Raw genomic sequence first — 19,143 nt, 5'->3', positions numbered from 1 at the left:
GGAAGATCCCACATGCCGCGGAGCGGCTGGGCCCGTGAGCCATGGCCGCTGAGCCTGCGCGTCCGGAGCCTGTGCTCCGCAACGGGAGAGGCCACAACAGTGAGAGGCCCGCGTACCACAACAACAACAACAAAAAAAGTCAGTCATCAGAGTCAAGGCACACTGGGGAGCTGCTCCAGACTGAAGGAGGCCAAAGAGACAAGACAGCCGAATGCATCCTGCGATACTAGATAGGAGCCCTGGCAGAGAAAAAGGTAGTTTCAACATAGGGCATTACTAGGACAACTGGAAGCATTTAAATACGGATTACAGGTTATAGAATAGTCTTGATCGATGTTACCTGATTTTGAATGTAGGAGAATGTCCTTGTTTTTAGAAAATACACACTGAAGTACCTCTAAATATAGAGGTAAAGGGACATCATATCTGCAACTAACTTAATTGGAAAATTAAGTATACAGGAGTTCTTTATAAGAACAGTCTTGAAATTTTCCGTAAGCTTGAGATCACGCCAAAATAAAGGCCACGAAATGGTAATAATAATGGTGTTTGGCTCAGTGACCAGCCCGGGGGTGAACGGCAGCGGGTAGACGGTAAACAGGTATCTGTAGCTAAGGGTAAATAGATCGTGAGTTTAAACTGGTTAAACAGGAAGGTTCGCGACAGCACTTTGAAACCCGTAGCTCGGAGACCTCGACTGACCTCCCACGACCCTCTACCCGCAATATCAGCCTTCGCCACCGCGTCCCCCCCGCCCCCCACAGAGAAATGGTAGCGGCCAAGACGCTTTACGTCACTACTTCGCGCAACCCTGTGGCGCTGTGCCTCTGGGGGAGTGTAGCTGCTTGCCCCAGCTAGCCAAGCCTAAGGAGGGGGTACCGTGGACTGAGTGTGCCCTGCAACCCCGGGCCGCTGTTCTCGAGGCGAGACACTCACCTTTTCTTCCGTGCCCACGGACTTCTACTAACAAGCCACTTCACTCGGCTAAAGGGGAGATATGGCGGTTGCGCACGCCAATAGTGGGCGCGCGCCCGAGAGTGACGCGCTCAGGGTGGGCGGGGCCTCATATCCCGAGCTGTGCTTCGGCTGCGGGGCTTGGGTGGCCTTCCGACGCCTGGACCTCGGGCTCAGGCGACTTTCACCGTCGGACCAAAAGCCTTTTGCTCCGGGTTCACGGTGCGGCCCACGCTAGTCACTCACTGACTGGGTACGCGAGGTTCCCACTCGAAGCCCTAGACCAGTCGAGCCCCAGGCCACTTCCCCTGGCGGCCACGAGGGGGCGCCCAACCCGGTGCGTGGCCTTTCCGGAAGAGGCGGGGTCTGAAGGTGCAGGGCCGAGGTCTCCAACTGGCAAATGTGCGTGGGAATCACTGGGGCGCCTGTTAAAACTCAGGTTGCTGGGCTTTAGCTCCGGGAAAGAAGGCTTGTGGGGAAACATGCATATTTACGTAGTTGGCGGGCAGGGCTTCTGGGTTGTGGGTTCCTGCGGTGGGTTAAGACTAGGGCTCGGTTTGGAGTGGAAAGATTAAAACTCTGGTCACCAGCTATGCATCCCTGGCAGGTCAGTCACTTTACTGGGCCCCAGTGAAGCCCCATATTAGTTTTTCCTTTCACCCTCTCACCTCTAACAAGCTCTTTCCTTGTCCCCTCTTTGAGGGAGGCCGTCAAAAGTGTAGGGAAAGGACTTGTACCTTGAGCCTGAAAGGGCCACTGCCAGGTGCTTCCCTGTTGGAGTCTTGGCCCAGAGGTGTTTGGGGCCCTGCAAGACTTGTCTGGGCCTCATTGCCTGCCCTGGGCACCCCGGCCCCCCACCTCACCACATAATCCTTTTACTTCTTGGCATGTGAACTGCTGCAACCTCCCCAGATGTGTTCTGTGCCTGAAAACCCCACACTGGTTGTTTCCTCGGCCTGGCCTGCCCTTTCCTCCCCTTTATTAGCCCTTCAAAAGGTGCTCAGACCAAAACCTAAGGGAAGTCTTCCTGCTGGACTGCCCATTAGCATTCAGCTGTCCTGTTTATATCCATTGTGAGGGTCTGCCTATGGTGCTGATGTCTCCTATGGAGTGCACCCTAGCTGTGGTGCCCAGTTTCATTCCCCACGGCCATGCACAAGGCAGGCCTGGAGCCAACCCAAACACACTTCTTGGTGACTGAAGAAAGAAGGGCAGGGCAGCTCAGGCAGGGACCTCGGAGTGCAGTCTGGGCCCCTCTGGCCATAGGATGTGGCAGGGGGGCAGTGAAGGGAGGCTAGAGGAGGTGGCCTTGGGGCTGGCCAGAGTGTGTGGGCATTCTGACCACAGGTGCAACACATATATGTATTTGTAGGTGGAGGTTGGGCCTCAGCCACAAGGCTGGGATGATGTTGGCTCAGTTCCTGGTCCCTATCACTCTCAGCCAGGACTCATGTATGCCACCTGATTACAGCAAAGAGCTGGCAGAGGGTACTGGTTGCTGGGGGCCAACTGGCATCCGGAACACAGTAATCTGGCCTCTGCCCACTCCTCAGGCAGTGAGTCTACTCCAGGTCCCAGGCTGCTGGGGAGGCCAGCCTAGTGTGACGTACACAGAGGAGGCAGCAGTGAGAAGCTGGCCTGAGCTTCTGGAGGTCAGTGGGGGACCCAGATGGAGGTGGTGTCCAGATAAGTGAGGCAGACACAGATGCCATTCCCAACTTTTGGCAGCCCTCAGCCACCTTGTGCCCCCAAGGTCAAAGTAATGTGCTGGGGACAGTGAGGCAGGAAGGAGCCTGGGTCCCCTGAGACGCTGCAGAGCCTTGCTGAATGAGGAGCACATATTGCAATGTATTTATTTTGTTAAACCGCTGTGTGGGGTTTCTGTTACGTGCAGCCTAACTCAAATGAGTTAAGTGAGGCAGCATGTGAAGTGGGCAGAGTGGAGCCTGACATGTAGTCGGTACTCAGTAAATCAGTAAATGTTGACAAGCATTAATGCAGAGGCAGGATAGGAGAAGGTGTCAGAGAGGCCTTGGTCAGTCCTGGAAAGCAGGTGGGGCCTTCTGGTCTGGCAGCAGCTCAGAGGCAGGGCGATGGACAGGCTGAACTTCTGCTTCCTGGTATGTGCATGTTCATGTGTGCCAGCCTTTTATAGCAGTTACCCTAGAAATTGTGGCGGGGCCAGGCACACAGTACAGAAGATGTGGGTTTGTGGCTAGAGTGTGTGTGTGTGTGTGTGTGTGTGTGTGTGTGTGTGTGATAGAGACAGGAGAGGAGAAGAAAAATAAAGCACTACAATTCAGTATCCTGTAATAAACCATAATGGAAAAGAATATGAAAAAGAATATATTATATATGACTGAATCACTTTGCTGTACACCAGAAACTAACACAACAACACTAACACAATCAACTGTACTTCAAAAAAAAAAAAAAAAAACCTAAAAAATAAATAAATAAGCAGCTGGCTGGATTTGAGGCCTGGCCCACCTGCCTAGCTGAGACGAGGGGCCACACCTTCAAGTCATTTCCCCTCCCCTTCCTCTGGCTGTGGGCAAAGGTGCCCATCACTCCACTCCCCAGCTCTGCTCTTCTCAGTGGCCCTCTGAGTTGGGGGGGTTGCCTGAAGCCCCTCACATTGACCCCTTCCTCACACTCCCATCCTCCATTGCTCTTTACCCATTTCAGGGTGAGGCCTGCCCCACAGTGGCACGCAGCCTGGTGTTTGCCCCTTCCGATCCCCGTTGATGCCCACCATCAGGATGCACGTGGTGTCTGATACTGACTCAATTTGGACAGCAGTTTCCATTTCCCACTCACCCAAGCCATGCAGGGTCCTGAATCACTGATGGGCAGCCTAGCTTGGGAAGCTCTGCTGCTTCACCCAGACATCAAGACCAACCCTCAGGTCCTGCTTAACACACCTCCAGGGATGGGGAGCTCACTCCCCCAAGATAGCCCCATTGTTTTTTTTCTTTTTTTGGCTGCATTGGGTCTTTGTTGCTGCCTGCGGGCTTTCTCTAGTTGCGGCAAACCGGGACTTCTCATTGCAGTGGCTTCTTTTGTTGTGGAGCATGGGCTCTAGACCCGTGGGCTCAGTAGTTGTGGCTCGCAGACTCTAGAGTGCAGGCTCAGTAGTTGTGGCACATGGGCTTAGTTGCTCCTCTGCATGTGGAATCTTCCCGGACCAGGGATCGAACCGTGTCCCCTGCCTTGGCAGGCAGGTTCTTAACCACTGTACCACCAGGGAAGTCCCCCCATTGTTTTTTGTTTTGTTTTGTTTTTTAAATTTATTTATTTATTTGGCTGCGTTGGGTCTTCATTGCTGTGCGCGGGCTTTTTCTAGTTGCGGTGAGCGGGGGCTACTCTTTGTTGCAGCGCGCGGGCTTCTCATTGTGGTGGCTTCTCGTTGCAGTGCACAGGCTTCAGTCGTTGTGGCACGCGGGCTCAGTAGTTGTGGCGCACGAGCTTAGTTGCTCTGCGGCATGTGGGATCTTCCTGGGCTAGGGCTCGAACCCGTGTCCCCTGCTTTGGCAGGTGGATTCTTAACCACTGTGCCACCAGGGAAGTCCCCCCCCGCACTGGTTTTTGACAGCTGGAAACGCTTATTGATGATCTTTACAGACCCCCGAGACCTCAGGCCAGACCAGCTGGGCCACCACCTACTTCTGGATGAGGGGAGGGCAATTAGATGGATTCTGCCAGCCCCAGGCAATGGATTTTTTGAATGTCTGATAAGAATGTTTAGCCATTTCTCAAATTGTAGAGGAGGAAACTAAGAGGAAGAGGGGATCTGCTTTACTGAGAGTCCAGGTGGGCTGAGCTTGAGTGGCTATGGTTGCCCTAGAATTAAGGAGACCAAAGTAGGACAAGCCTTATACTTCCATCCCCCTCCACCTCCCTGGGCCATCTCAGAGATGGCTTGCCCTATGTGGGTCACCAGACGGCCTCCTCCTCCTCTGCCTGCACCAACCCCCATCCACAGTCTCCTAACTGCTACTTTGGTGCAGTAGGACACCAGTCTCCTACACAGAGCAGCTGGGCTTTTCCCTTGTAACCCATCACCCAGGGGCATGTCCATGGGCAGAAAGGGGCCAAACCCTCAGGTTGGCCCCTTTCTTTTCATTAAGTGTTTTTAGGCTTATCCATTTTACCTGTCTGGTCTTGTAATCCCCACATTGGCTCTAAGTAATAACAGCCATGGCAGACTCTTGTGTGGCACTTGATGTAGGCAGGCCCTATTCTTAGTGCTTTACATACACCAACTCATTTGATCCAATCCACAAGCCTTTGAAGGAGGGGCTTTACTATCCGCATTTTGCAGATGAGGCACTGAGATCAAGTAACTTTCCTGATATTACACATGTACTGAGTGAGGTGTGCATGTCCATAAATTTCAGCCTGTTTCATCCCCTCCCTTGTGTGTCCCCTTCTCCGGCATCCCTTCAGGGTCACCACAGAGACTGTTGGCCCACACCCTCAGCTCCCAGAGGCCATAATCCCAGCCCTGCTTACCCGCTATAATCCAACCTTGGGAGCTCCCTTCCCACCCTGGTTGGATGATCTCCTTCCCTGGTATTCCCAATCCCAGCTCAGGAGGCCCCCACCCTGAGCCCTACCCTCAGGGAGCCCCAGGCCCCATGTCTTGGCTGGGCTCCAGAAAGACTAGGCAGTGTGTGATTCGTCCTTTCAAACGGCTGCTCTTCCTGCAGGGCTGAGAGCCAGGAGGTCCCACGAGGCAGCTCAGGCCCAGCCACGTGAGACCCTTTCCCCTTCTGCTGCCCCAGGCCCAGCTGACTCAGAGCCTGGCAGCTTCAGTCACCACCCCTCCCAGGGGTATGTGTGCTGGTATGGACTGGGTGGGGAGGAAGCAATCCTAGCAGCACTGCTCGGCACCCACATTCCCATGTGGGTTGGGTGGGAATGCTTCTTAGCTTCTGTCCCATAACCAACTGTCTACTTTGAACAATAGGCTGAATAACTTCATGTCATCCAACATTCTCTCAAGGCATGAATTTTAAGACTGTAGAACAGCAACTTCTCCATCATTGCTCAACTTCCCTCTCCTGATTGTTTCCAGATTCCACATGGCTATAGACCTCCTTGTCTAAACATCATTCCTTTCTGTACCACCAACAGTTTTATTGCTCCTGGAAAGTAGGGTGCCTGTGTGTTCAATTCCAGGGATAAAGACTTTTTAAAAATCATGTTTTCTAGGTGGTTGTGAGCTATTGTCACTGGAAGACTCAAGCCAGTGATCTACAGTCAGTTAACTCCAAAGAGTCACTTTAACTTTTTTCAGAATCTGACTTGAGAAACAATTAAGACTAAGATCAGTATTTTAACATAGGAGAATCAGAAAACAGGTTGGAACTCCTGCTACTGCCACATCACAGCATGTAGGTTCAGCACTTGACAGTTAACAGAGCTTTTTGCTATAAATAACCACATTTTCTGGTTGAGAGAGAAATTAAAATTTACCAATCTTAATGAAAATATGGAGCAACAGAACTCTCAGACACTGCTGGTAGGAAGGTAAGTTGGTATAGCAACCTTGGAGAACTATGTGGAAAACACACATGCTACAAGCCAGCAATTCCACTCCTGGTATAGTTCCACCACAATTTGAAATAGTCCCAAATTATTCATTGAGGGAAAAATGAAAATGTTCTATATCTTAATTGTGGTGGCAGTTACCAAACTGTGCATTCGTCAAAACTCACAGAACTGTATACACAAGAGGGTGAATTTTACCTTAATTTTTAAAAGATTTAAAGGCCAGGGAATTCCCTGGTGGTCCAATGGTTAGGACTCGGCACTTTCACTGCCGTGAAAGTGGGTTCAAATCTCTGGGCGGGGAACTAAGATCCTGCAAGACATGTGGCATGGCCAAAATAAATAAATAAAGGCCAGAAGAAAAAAGTAGAATAAATAATTCAATTTAAGAATATATCCAATCCAAAAAAAAAAAAAGAATATATCCATATAGCTGATTTACTTTGTTATAAAGCAGAAACTAACACCATTGTAAAGCAGTTATACTCCAATAAAGATGTTAAAAAAAGTCAAAAAAATATTTCCCAACATTGACTATTGCTTTTTAAAAATTATTTGCAAATTTTCCAAGTAAAAAGGAATATCCCACAATATATATATATATATATATATATATATATATATATCCATATAATGGAATACTACACAGCAATGAACAAGAATAACTCTTGCTAAAAGAAACATGATGAATCTCAAAATCATTATGCTGGGTGAAAAAAGCCAGACACAAAAGAGTATGATTTCATCTCTATGAAGCTCAAAAACAGGCAAAACTAATCTACCATGATAGAGGTCAAACTAGTGGTGACCACAGACTGTGGGTAACTAGGAGGGAGCAGGAGGGAGCCTCCTGGGATGCTAGAAATGTCGACATATTGAGATGTGTGGTGCCTCCTCACATCTGTGCTTTATGCTTAAGATGTGTACCTTTGAGGAAATGTCAATCTTTCCCCAATTTAAAAAGAACACATTTTTAAAATTGTCATTCCACGTTATCTGGTGAGCAAATCCGATAATGCCCAGTGCCCAGTGATGCCTCCTGACTCTGCCAGGCCTGGCACAGGCTCCTTACTTGGGCCCTGCCCTGCACAGCTCTTTAACTTTGTGAGTCGGCTGCATGTGGCTGCTCCCCGGTTCCTAGCCAGAGGTGGGAATTACTGCCCCACCTTGGCCCAAGTAAAACAACCTTTAAAACTGGCTGGCAGCCCAGTATTTTAAACTGCTTCCTTGCCTGATCCACTCCTCTTTATGAGCATCCAGGAATAAAGTTATAGCTTCTTTTCCTGGTGGAACAGGGGGTTGCAGCACCTCTGCCCCATCCCTGGAAATTCCCAGGGGCAGGGAGGTCTTGGCCCGACCCGAATTGGAGAGGCGAACCCTGGCACCCCCTCTACCAGACCCAGGCCCGCACCTCCCTCAAGGTAGATGTCAGCACCAGGGCCTTCTCTCAGGGAAGAGTTTCGTCCTCGCTTGACCAGGGTCCCTTCCCTGCCTTCCTCTTTCTTCTGTTTCCCCTGCAAAATGAGCTGAATACTGACCTGGTGTGCATAGAAGACACTAGGTAAAAGTGTCTGGAGCAGACTGACAGCAGCTATGACTCTGATGGGTTATGAGCAGGGCAGATGTGGCTGCAGCTGTCAGCACCTGGCACAGTCTGGGCGGTGTTAAGACACTAAGCACCCATTACTTTCTCCTCCCCATGTGGCCTGATCCAGATGGACAGAGTGGTAAGAAGACTCTCAGAGCAGAAGCCAGGCAGCCTAGCCCCACCACCTTGGCCCTCTGGGCCAGAGGTGGAAGGTGAGTGGGAGAGTCCTGGGCAGCTGTGATACCTGCTCTGCTTGTATCTGCTGTGTAATGTGGGGTGAGTGCCCTCTGAGCATCCAGCTGCCTTCCTCCTCATAAAACCAGACCACTTGAGCCCTCAGGGTGGTACAGGCAAGTCTCAGCATAACCGTGCCCAGGGCTCACTGTCTCCCCTCCCTCTACTTCTCCCTCTTTCTCAGGCATCTGCACAGATATTTTCCTTTTTCTGGGGCAAATCCTCACCCAAATAAAGCTGGCCTTGGTGTCAGCTGCCTGCTCAGTGGAGGGGGCTTCTGGAGGCTTCCAGAGTTCCTCTTCCTGAGTAGAAGTCCAGCCCCCAAGATACCGGCCCTCCCACAGGTTGTGCCCCTGCAGGGGGCTCTAGACCAAGAGTGAAGACCAAGCCTTGGAGCATAAGAAACTTGGGGTGGGCAGGGGGAGAAGCTAGAGACCAGGCAAGTGTCCCTTAGACCCAGCCTGGGAATCTCAAGTCCCTTCTTATTGCTCTGGCAAGAAATAGCCTGTTTTCCCATCTGCAAAATGGAGCAAATAATCACGGCAAGGTAGATGAACTTTGACAGAAAGCAGTAATGACATCTGACATGTTTTGTGTGCACTCTGTATCAGGCAGCGTCTTAGTTGTACATTTGCAAAGGATTCCCTGCAATCACAGCTCATATTTGAGGGGGAAAGTTATTTGCTGTGGTATTCGGAGAGGATTTCCTGACACACCCAGGTTTGGCCTGGGACTGGTTCTCCCAGATTGGCCCTTTCCCACTCTCTTGATCTTGAACTTGGCACCTCCCAGGTGGTGGAACCCAGCTGGGTGCTGGGGATACTGAAAGGAAAGTCATTTCCCTGATAGGGCAGGGAGGCTTCTGGGAGGAATTAACATTTGAAACCGAATCTTAAAAGAGGAAAAGCAGATTGGGGAGAGCATTCCTGAGGATAATACAGCAGATGCAAAGACAAGGAAATGTGAACAGCAACTCTGTTGCTGGGATTTGATTCAGCAAGAGGTGAGGAATGAGGCTGGGGAGGGCGTAGGTCCTAAAGGGCTATGAGACTTTTAAGTTTATCTGAGGGCAATGGTGAGCCACTGACAATTCTAAAGGAGAGAATTGATGGCATCACTCTTGCCTTTTTGGTGCAGAATTTAGCAAGTGTGAGCCCAGAAGTGCTTGAGCAGCCAGATGAGGGAAATGGGGAGGCTGAATCCAAAATCTTGGCAAGACTTGGGAAGAGGGTATGAGGCCACCTTCCCAGGAGTCTTCCAGCCTCAATCTGCTGACTTGCCCCTGCCATATTCCACCATCAGTGTCTGCCGCAGTCTTGTCAAGGGCTCCACAGGACACATGCTGCCTTACTCAACTTGCTCAGTGCTTTATTGAACCAAGACCCTACCAGATGACTCATCAGGGCCTTCAAGAAGCCCTGCCCATTTCCTGAGATTCAGAATCCAGAGGTGGCTGGCCTTGGTTTAGCTGCTTCCATGACATTTCCTTTTGAATATCTCCAAACCTTAAAGTGTAAAGATTTTGTCCACACAGATACACGTATACTCCTGCTGCAGGCTGTCATCCTCACTGAGACACTTTCAACTCAGCGGTTTGTGGACAAGGCATTGTGCATCCATGGCCATCCATCCATCCACTCTTCCATTCGTCCATCTGTCCATCCATGACAAGACAGCAGCAAGTTCTGACATGTTTCAGGACCCAGGGTTCACAGCAGTGAGGGCTGGGCTTCCAGTGGGCTCAGGATGGAGGCCTTAGCCCTCACCCAAGGGCCTCCGCAGATAATAACATCCCTTTCTGAGGCAACAGAAGCCAGGGCGAAGTGGGTTATGAAAGTTTGAGTCTTTAACCCCAACTGGATGGGGGAACCTAAACCTTAGCCTGTGACTATCCTAAGATGGGCAAAAAAAAAAAAAAAAAAAAAAAAAGACAAATCAAGCATACAGATAACACTGAAACAGGAAAGAGTACGAGCTCATGTCTGTGCTGGAGGTGTTCATATGGAGGGACAGGAAAGAGGAAAAGAGAAAGGGGAACATGGCGCACACACTCAGGAGTGCTGTCAAGGGCCTGGGGCACAGTGCTGACTCCTATAGGGCAGGGAAGAGTACAGCTGTGGCCCATCCTAGGGGGCTGTAGCTTTCTCTCAGCCTCATACATACAAACAAAGCCCCTAGAAAAATGGGGGCTTTTCTGAATACAGGAAGACAAAGGGTTAACCCAAACAATACAGAAAAAAAAAAAACGAAAAGGCTCCTGCTAGACACAAAATACTTCCTTTGAACTAGACTTAATCCAATTTCACTAAGTCAGCAGGCTGGGCTCTTCCAGGGGTGCCAGGGGTGGGGGCGTGGGTGTCACCAGGATATGGAGTATGACTGGAGTGAGACAGGGGATCAGCACTGGGGCAGACAGACAGGACACCCTCACCATCTTTCACCCAGACAGCAGACCCTCAGCCCTGTAAGCCACCGGGCAGCTGACGCCCAGGCAAGAAAGGCGGGTGGGACAGTTGCCAGCACTTCACTGGTCCTGCAGGCGGCTGCAGAGCTCCCGCCGGCTCCGCTCGCCAGCCCAGCTGCGCGTCTTGAGGCGGAAGGTCTTCAGCTCATCCTTGAAGGCCTCATGGTTCATGGGCCGGTAGTCCTGAGGCTCACAAAAGGTCTAGGGCAGGATGGGATAGGTTGATCAATACAGGGAAATGGGCAACTTCGGGGTGGGGGGGACCCAGTCCTCCCTACTCCTTCTCCTAGGGCTACCGCCTGGCCGAGCCCTTTCCCTGTAGCCCAGCCCTCCCACGGAGCCTATGGCCACCCCCACCCATGGTACCGGGTGCTGTGGGAAGAACTCCTTGTAGCCGCCTTTGAGGATATACATCTCAGGATAGTAGAGGCTGGGGTAGTCATTGGAGGCTCTGTCCCGTTCCCGGATGAAACGGCACCTGGGACCAGCAGGGGTATGGGGTTCAGAGCTGGGCATGCAGTGGGGTGTACATCAGGGGACCTGGTCCCCGCGCCCACTCCTTTGAGGGCCTTGGGGAACCACAGAAGGCTTGAGTGGAGGAATGTCAGCCACAAGAACACTTTTAGATCGGTCTGGCTAACTGGGTACAGAAGAGGTTGGGGAGATAGAAGGAACGAAGCAAATCAAGGGGGTTCTGTGTCCAGAAGACAGTTGCTCAGTCTCTGTCAGAGACATTTCTCCTGGGCTGAGAAAGGGGAGGCAGAAAGGAGAGAAGTGGACAAAGTTCAAGAGGTAGATTCAGAAGGTCTAGACAAGGCTTGGTGAGGAGAAGGTGGAGAGAGGAAAGGATGACTGAACTCTGGAAGGGTCAGTGTCACTGAGGACTGGGACAGGGCCCTTGGACTTTAAGGACACTGATGGAGACTGATGGAGAATTAGGTTTTGGGAAGCGGGCGGCAAGGGACAGAGGGTAGATGGGAGGCCTGTCAGGAAGGACAGTGAGAGGGAGACAGGGGGAGGGTGCCATGCACAGGGAAGTGGGGATGAGGTCTGCTCCAAGGTATCAGGTGAGACAACAGGTCTAGGCCCAGAAGGGGCCATGGCTGGGCTTGGGCCTCTTGGCCATTGGATGGCTCCAGCACCCGCAATCCTGGGCGAGGAAGGTCAGAAGCAGCACTAGCTGGCTGGGAAGAGCTGGGACTCACATGCGGGGCCCCCGCTCAGATGAAAATTCACAGTGGAAAACGAGGATGATTCTCTTGTCCAGGCTACAGGGTGTGATGGGGCTCTGTAGCAGGAAGGTCTCAGCATCCCTTTCCAGAGGCAGGTTCACAGCAGTCTGCCAAAGGAGACAGAGGTCAGGCCACAGCCCTAGGCCTGGGCGGGAGACCCTGCCCTGTGCGGTCCCCATCTTTCAGATGAGTGACCCCACCTCTTGAGGGGCAGAATCCCATGAGAGGGTGCACCCACCCCCTACTGATTCATCCTCCGGGCAGAGGAAGGATAGAACTGGTTGAGTCTTCAGGGCCTCTCCTGTCACCCTGCCTCACCTTGATGTGCCCGCCTTCATACTCGTAGGGGTATCTGCAGTCCACAATCACAAACCTCTCCACGATGTTGCTGAACTTGCCTGTCAGCAGGGCCACCATCTGTAGGAGGCCACGGAGGTGGGTTCCAGCAGTTCAGGCTGGCAGGCAGGGGCTGACCCATGCGCGTAGCCTGACCCCAGGGGAGGTTAACAGGCAAACAGAAGTCCCAAATGCACCAGAAAATAGCTCATGCCTGCATACCGTTTCTGGTGAGATGTACTTGAGGTCTTGGTGCTTTCCATCCACAGTCTGTAGGAGGAAGGCCTGAAGGGAAGAGGAGAGAGAGGGGAGAGAGAAAGTGAGATTGGTAAGATGGAAAAGATGGAGTTTTTTCCCAAGCCCAAAGGCCACACCTGCTTTGACCTTCAAATTCAGCTCTGGTTCCTATAGCAACCAAGAGGGCCCTCTAGGGTCTGATCCCCAGGGAACAACCTTCCAAGGGGAAATGAAGATGGGGGGAAGAGATGAACCCCCACGCCTCCTGCCCCCATGTTTTGCCAAGCAAGCCCCAGGATGAGGCCCAAAGAAGCTCCAAGCAAGATGTTATGGTTTGGAAATGTTTTCCAAGGTTGAGACACCACTGATGCCCTGTACAGATTTGGGTAGAGTCAGGATATCAAGGAGAGTGAGAGAGAGGAGTCTAGATGAGAATAAAGGATAAGATGCAAAGGACAAAGCAAGGGGCCTCTGGGGAGAGAGGGAGTTGCTGAAGCAGCTGCTGGGCTCAGGGGCCACAGTCAGTAAGGGATTGAGCCTCCTGAGGGACCCCACTGCTAGTACCTTGGAGTAATCCCCGATCAGTTCTCGGTGGTCACTGTCCAGGATGTTCTCAATCTCGTCATGACACAAGGACTTTGAGCGGAGAACGCGGGCTTTCTGTGAGGCAGGTGGCAGCAAGGGTCAGGGGTGAGGCCGCCCCTCAGTGCCTCGTCTGGCTAGGACCCCCCTTCCCTGCACCCTGTCCTCTGCCACAAACCCGGCTGAGAAGGACTTGCAGGGTGGACTTGGAGGGTGGCAGCTCAGCCCTGCCAAGCCCAGTCCTGCCCCAGAAGGGGGGCACTCACGGGTTCCTCAGCCTCTCGCTGCTCCTCCTCTGGAGGGGTCACGCTCCTTCTCCGCTTGCTCTGTATGGGCAGGTCCCTGTCCTGGGGCCGCTCCAGCCTCTTGAGGATGGGCCGGATCACACTGCAGGGCATGGACGGAGAGCGGAAGAGCCGCTGGCACTTGCTGTACATGATGAGGTCCTGGCAGAGGTGGCAGGTCCGGGGTCAGAGTTTCCAGCCCCTGCTGTCTACCCCAAATCCCACCTGGAGGGGAGGGCCCCACCCCTCCAAATTCTAAGGGGCCTCTCCAGAGGCTCACCTGCTCCTCTTCCTTTTCTGAGGTCTTGACCAGTGGGGCACTAATGAGGCTCTCCATGCCTGGGGGGACTACATCATCCTCCTAAGGCCAAATCAGCAAGGATATGGTTACATTCGCAGGCAAAGGTCCAACCTCTAAGGCCCTGAGTCCTCCAGGACAGCCTTCCCAGTTCTCCCAGCAAACTCCAGGCCAGCAGCCCTCCCTGACCCTGCTCACACCTCGCTCGCTTTGCCCGAGCACAGGGTAGCCCTCCAGAACTAGGAAGCTGCAGGGCCCCACTCGCTGCAGGGGCTTGCATAGAACTGTGAGAAGTGTGGCCACACAGGAGGACCAGGCTTCCCTCTGCCCTGCCCATCCGCCCTTCACTGCAGCACCAGCAACCTCCTCTTCTCTGATTGGCCAGAGGTCAGGCTGTGACTCAGTTACCTCCAATTCTTCTTCTGACATCGAAATGAGGTCATAGTCTTGCTGTAGGAGCTCAGAGCTCTCCCCTTTTTGGAGCTCCCAGGGAGGGAGAGGTAGGGGGCCTGACAGAGCAAGGCTGTTCACCTTTAAGTCACACTCCAGGATATCCACGAATCCATCATCTTCCTCGGTAGCCCCCTTGGTTGGGGTCAGGGAGAAGCAGCACCGGGCCAGGGGAGTCAGTTCCTCTACTTCCATCTTCCGCTCAGGGGTGAGACACTGTGTGGGTGACGAATAGACACAGACAACTCAGGGGTGGGGCCCTGAGGCAGTCCCCACCCCAAACTTTCTGAGAAAAGTTTCCCAGTGCCTCAGGGCTCAGGATCACCCTCAAGTCCCCCAGGCTGCCTTCACAGGAACCTGCCCTGCGTGCATGCCTGCCCTGCATGAGTCAGCTCTCCTGATATACCATCAGGTCGGGAGCCGAGCTTGGCCTCTGGGCAAAGGCTTCTCTGCGGCTGGCCCACTCTGCCAGGGCATGGGTGTGGCTGGGATGTGTGGGCTTCCCTGGCATCTTGAAGACAAATCCATCCTGCGGGCAATACAGGGAGCGGAGGGGGGTGCATGATCAAATGCCAGAGAACCATCCCAGCAAGCCCCCTTCTCTCCCTGGAGTGCTCCCACTCTGGCCTTCTGGAAGCGCACATTCTCTTTGTCCTCCCTAGAGCTGTGGGCAGCTCGGCCACATGCTTCACTCTTCCTCCAGGTGCCAGGCGCTTGGGAGTTGGTGATGTTCCGTAGCACAGGGCTGTGGCCCAGAAGCCTTCCCTAGAGAGCCAGGAGGGCAGCAGGTACAGAAGGCTGCATTCCTCTGGTGCCAGCCCAGGCCCTACCATCTCCCATCCCTCCTCCAACTCCCCCAGCTCCCCTGTCCACCTCCAAAGCTCCAGCTCCCACAGCCAGACCAGGGACACCCAACTGATTCAAGTCCACCCTCTGGGAACCAACCCCAGGTCCCTCCTGCCCCTTCATAATCCTGGCCAGCAAGCCCGAGCCTCCTGATGGGACTCAAGGACACTCACCGGCAAGGACTGGAAGCGTCGGATAGAAAACTGTTCACTGCAGAAGGAAACAGGGAGACCCCAGGGCTGAAGAGTTGGGCCGTGACAGAGAGCATGCAGGGTGACCCTCCACCACAGAGCCCTGTGCACCCCTTCGGGAGGACCTGGGAAAGCACCCTCCCCGGGCCTATTCCACCCACACGGGGTAGGGGAGCCTGCGAGAGGAAGGCCCGAGCACTTACTTTCGAAAAACTCGGCTGGCTGCCTGGATAGCCTGTTCAAATCTAGGAGACAGAAGGGTCCCATGCAACCCAGCTCCCCTCACAGCCATCACCCACCCCCAGCATTAGGTTTTTAGTCCACAAGGGCCAGGGCCAGGGCTCAGGCCAGGGGAAAGAGGAGGGAGGAAGAATGCAGACTATCAGGGGGCCCAGGTGTAGGGGAAGGGGAGATGAGAGGCAGCCTGGGATTTTAAAGGCTGCCCTGAATGGAGGGGGCCTGGAGAATGGCAGTGACAGAGACAGCTGGGGTAGGTTGCAGGGTGGCTGAGGAGTTACCAAGGCAACAGTCTCACCAGCCTGCCCACAGGCCTTCCACCTGTATGCAAATCACCTCAGCAGGGCCATATGGCTGCCAGGAAAGGCATCCATCCATCCCATGATGACAGGCCTTGTCCTGACAATGTGGATGTCTCCAGGGCCTGGATGCCAGAGAGGCTGGGCTTCCCTCCCTTTTGTGGGACTGTCCTGGCTCCTCCAGGACAGGGGCCTGGTTCAGTCTGCTGTACCAGACCCCCTAGTGACAAATGTGCAGGGTCACAACCTCTCCTCCCTCCTGTGGAATTTTCCAGGACCCAGCCTCTGTCCTACCCCCTCATTCTGCCTTAGAAGAGGCCAGCAGGCAAAGAATTCCAACAGATGTTCCTTCTGAGGCTAGCTATGTTACCAGAGACCACCTGCCAGGCAGGGCTTTTGTGTGTCTATGTACACACACACACACACACACACACACACACACACACACACACACACACACACACTTCTTTCTGTGTAACCGTCAAAGCAGGTGCAGTGGTGGTGGGGGGAACTGAGGGCTAAAGTGTCAGGGGGATGCCCAGCCCCGAGCAGGGGAGTGGCTGTGCCCAGCCAACCTGGCGTCAGGATGACCAATTTAATTGGCTTGGTTTTCAGTCTGTACCTGGGCCCTGGGGGTAAAGCAGGGACAGTCCTGTGTTACCATCAAAACCCAACCTGCAGTCCCCACACCACCACCCAATGCTCTCCCCATTTCCTGTTTATGAACAAACCTGCAGCCCAGCCCAGTCTGATCAAAGGCAATGGGAGGAAAGACAGCCACTGCCCTAAACCCAAAGCCATAGTTCCTTAGCCCAGGCCATGGATGCCCAGCTGTTCCCAGTAATGCCTGACAGCTGCTCTCCCTTCTGGGGCATGATCAGCTGGATGGGAACAGCTGTGCTCTGGAAGGTACTACTCATGCCCCACAACCAAGAAGCAGGGAACTGTGCTGAGTAGAGCCCACCAACTTCTCTACTCCCCCTCACAAAAGGCCTGGTCCAGGGGTTGGCCAGAGGGTCAAATGTCACTGAAACCAGAGGTTACTGATAGGATGGCCAAGGGCCAAACCAGCTTGCAGCAACTGTTTTGTTTGGCCTAAAGTAAATTAAAAACTTTGAATTAGTTGGACCATATTTTCCTACCACCCCAGCTCTGAACCCACTCTAGGCTGCTCCCATGAGAGCAGACCCTTCCCTGAGACAAGGAGCAGAATTCCAGGACGTGGGAAGGTCAATTAGTGCCCCCATTGGGGATCCAGAGAGGTCTGTCTGCTCTCCCAGGCTTCCCAGTGAGTTTAGGGTAGAACTGAGATTCCCCAGGGCAGGTTCCCCCTCCTTGGTAGTGTGGTCCCTCTTCTCTACTCACGTCTGCTCCACCACCTGGGGGTCCATAGGGCTGGGAGAGTCCATGCACAAACCTGGGGACAGAGTGCATTGGTTTGAAAGTGGTGGCATTTCCTGCACACTTTCCCCCACCATGTCCCAACCCTATTCAGAAAAGGGAAAAAAACCTGTTGTTATTTTACGTCTTGACACATTAAAAAATGAAACAAAACCCACCCATGGACCCCAAGGGCTGACACACTGCCAAATCACACAGGGCTCCACTCCCTGTTTACTATGGAAACTCCTCCCTGTAGGCTTTAAACCAGAACTCTGCTAAGCATTTTTCTAGAACTGGTTTAAAATAATCTGTTCTAGAAGATAATGGCTTTTTAAAGGAAAAAGTTAAAGCTGAAGGCAAGTGAATGTTATAAAATGACAGACTTTCAGCCCTAATGCCTCCCAGGTGGGGCTGTGGTTCACGACTCTGGCGCCTGGTTTTAAATAGGTAAGATCTCATCTCCGCAGAGGACCCCACCCAACACCCGCCTGGCCCAGCCAGTCTGTGCGGGGCGTGGTAAGCCCCACCAGAAGTGGGCAGAGGGAGGCTGCTGGGCCCACCAGGTGGTGGTAAGGATGTTAGTCTGATCAGTAGGGAAGTGGGGAGGCTCAGGCAGCCCCCCAAACTCCCCTGGCACCCCTGGGCCTCACCTGCATCAGAAGATTCAGAGGACTCAGACGACAGGGAGGATTCAGACGCCCGACGGGACAGGGATAGGCATGTGAGCAGGCTGCCTACCTGACTCTTTGGGGTCTCGCTGGGAAGGGAGCAGGGACCCAGGGAAGGAGAAAGGTAAATGTGGGGCTCAAGGGCTGGCCGGCCCATGTTCCCACCAGCCACCCACCTCTGAAGGGCCCATCCAGCCTCTGCACTGTCCCAGGGAGGTGATAGCATCAAGGGCCTACCCTCTTCTCAGGCCTTCTACAGAGACTCTAAGTGTCTCCTCTTTGTTGAATGATTTAACGTTCTCCTGGGCGCAGGGGAAGGGGAACCCAGAGCAAGAGCAAGGAGGTAGGCTGGAGGGGGTGGGCTGGGATCATCCTGGGGGATTGTGGGGCAGCAGACAGCCCTGGAGGGCCTTCCCCTAAACTCTTCAGGCCCCTACCCATCCACAAGCCTTTCTGGAGGAATGGCCAAGACTTTGGTCTTTACTGCTCCAAGGACAACCCCAGCTGGAGCTGCAGGCTTGCTCGGGGAGCAGGACCAGAGTTTAACCCCTTAACCCCAGGAAAGAACTAGGGGTGGAGGGAACAGGGCCACCCTCAAGTTCCCCCTCCAGACTCAGAATCCCCTGCCTGGGGCAAAATGGTGGAGATTTGGGCTGAGATTAGGAAGGCAGCATGGTGGAGGTGGGGAAGAGGGTCTCCAGAGGCTTGTGTGGGCCAAGAACAAGTCATCTGGAGGGTGTGAACAGCACAGCCCTAGTCCTGGGCCCCTGAAGCAGTCTCTGTCCCGGATGCCTCCCCATTTGGCACCCAGGCAGGGCTCCCAAGAGGCCCGGGACTAAACCCTAATGCGGGCCTCTCACCCCACACCCAGTATCCTTGGGGCGCCCTACCTGCCGAGCCCGGCGAGGTCGTGCATGGTCTGGGTGAGGGTGGTGACCGGCGAGGAAGCGGCGGCGCGCTTCGGAGACCCCAGGAGGCCATGAGCCCCCAGCCGGAGGCCCGGGAGGTGGCCGGGACGCTGGGCGCCACCGCGCACGTCGGCCGGACTGAGAGTCGAGGCTGCCGCGGGCTCCGGCTGGGGCAGCTCCATCTCGGTGGGGCGGGAGGGCTGGGCGAAGGGCGACCCACAGACGCCGGGCACAGCTGGCCGGGACGAGGTAGGGAGCCGGCCCGGGGTGGAGGGGGGAGGGAGGGAGGAAGAGCAACGGGGCCAGAGCGAGGGAGGAGAGGGAAGCGGGGAGGGTGGGGAAGGGAGGAGGGACGCGGGGACCAGCCACCAGTCCGGGAAGCCTCTGGCAGAAGCT

At 53.9% G+C, this 19,143-nt stretch overlaps 2 protein-coding genes across 7 annotated transcripts in view; both read right to left on the bottom strand.

Moving 5' to 3' along the window:
* The window catches only part of AP5S1 (adaptor related protein complex 5 subunit sigma 1), a 36,583-nt gene extending 35,398 nt beyond the window's left edge, over positions 1-1,185 (bottom strand). Inside the window, exon 1 of one of the 2 annotated variants that reach the window (XM_007117394.3) lies at positions 937-1,185. The gene's annotated coding sequence lies outside the window, so the exon portion shown is untranslated. The remainder of the gene's footprint in view (positions 1-936) is intronic. The other variant, XM_028498896.2, reaches the window with a different exon arrangement.
* An 8,181-nt stretch (positions 1,186-9,366) lies between these two features.
* CDC25B (cell division cycle 25B) lies at positions 9,367-19,143 on the bottom strand. Of its 5 annotated transcripts, XM_007117395.4 has the most exons (16): positions 18,730-19,050; positions 17,822-17,928; positions 17,154-17,205; positions 15,456-15,497; positions 15,235-15,271; positions 14,858-14,980; positions 14,622-14,744; positions 14,297-14,431; positions 13,748-13,828; positions 13,450-13,629; positions 13,166-13,261; positions 12,587-12,649; positions 12,347-12,445; positions 12,002-12,135; positions 11,163-11,274; positions 9,367-10,997 (listed from the first exon to the last, which is right to left on the bottom strand). In XM_007117395.4, the coding sequence occupies exons 1-16, from the start codon at positions 18,927-18,929 to the stop codon at positions 10,857-10,859; spliced, it is 1,725 nt and encodes a 574-aa protein (XP_007117457.1). In that variant the 5' UTR covers positions 18,930-19,050; the 3' UTR covers positions 9,367-10,856. The 5 variants fall into 5 exon arrangements, with proteins under 5 accessions (XP_007117457.1, XP_028355371.1, XP_028355370.1 ...); XM_028499570.2 differs by lacking the exon at positions 14,858-14,980 and having other exon boundaries at positions 18,730-19,143; XM_028499569.2 differs by lacking the exon at positions 12,347-12,445.

This window comes from Physeter macrocephalus, chromosome 14 (genome assembly GCF_002837175.3).
Source record: "Physeter macrocephalus isolate SW-GA chromosome 14, ASM283717v5, whole genome shotgun sequence".
NCBI lineage: Eukaryota > Metazoa > Chordata > Mammalia > Artiodactyla > Physeteridae > Physeter > Physeter macrocephalus.
Note: the sequence above shows the minus strand (reverse complement) of the source record. Positions and strands in the feature narration are given on the sequence as shown.

Excerpts from the sequence above, each read along its gene's own strand:
- CDC25B (XM_007117395.4), bottom strand. The coding sequence starts at position 18,929 with ATGGAGCTGCCCCAGCCGGAGCCCGCGGCAGCCTCGACTCTCAGTCCG. Across the intron at positions 13,262-13,449 it reads AGCGAGAGGCTGAGGAACCC|AAAGCCCGCGTTCTCCGCTC; the intron begins GTGAGTGCCCCC and ends CCTGCCTCACAG. Across the intron at positions 12,650-13,165 it reads TGATCGGGGATTACTCCAAG|GCCTTCCTCCTACAGACTGT; the intron begins GTACTAGCAGTG and ends TCTTCCCTTCAG.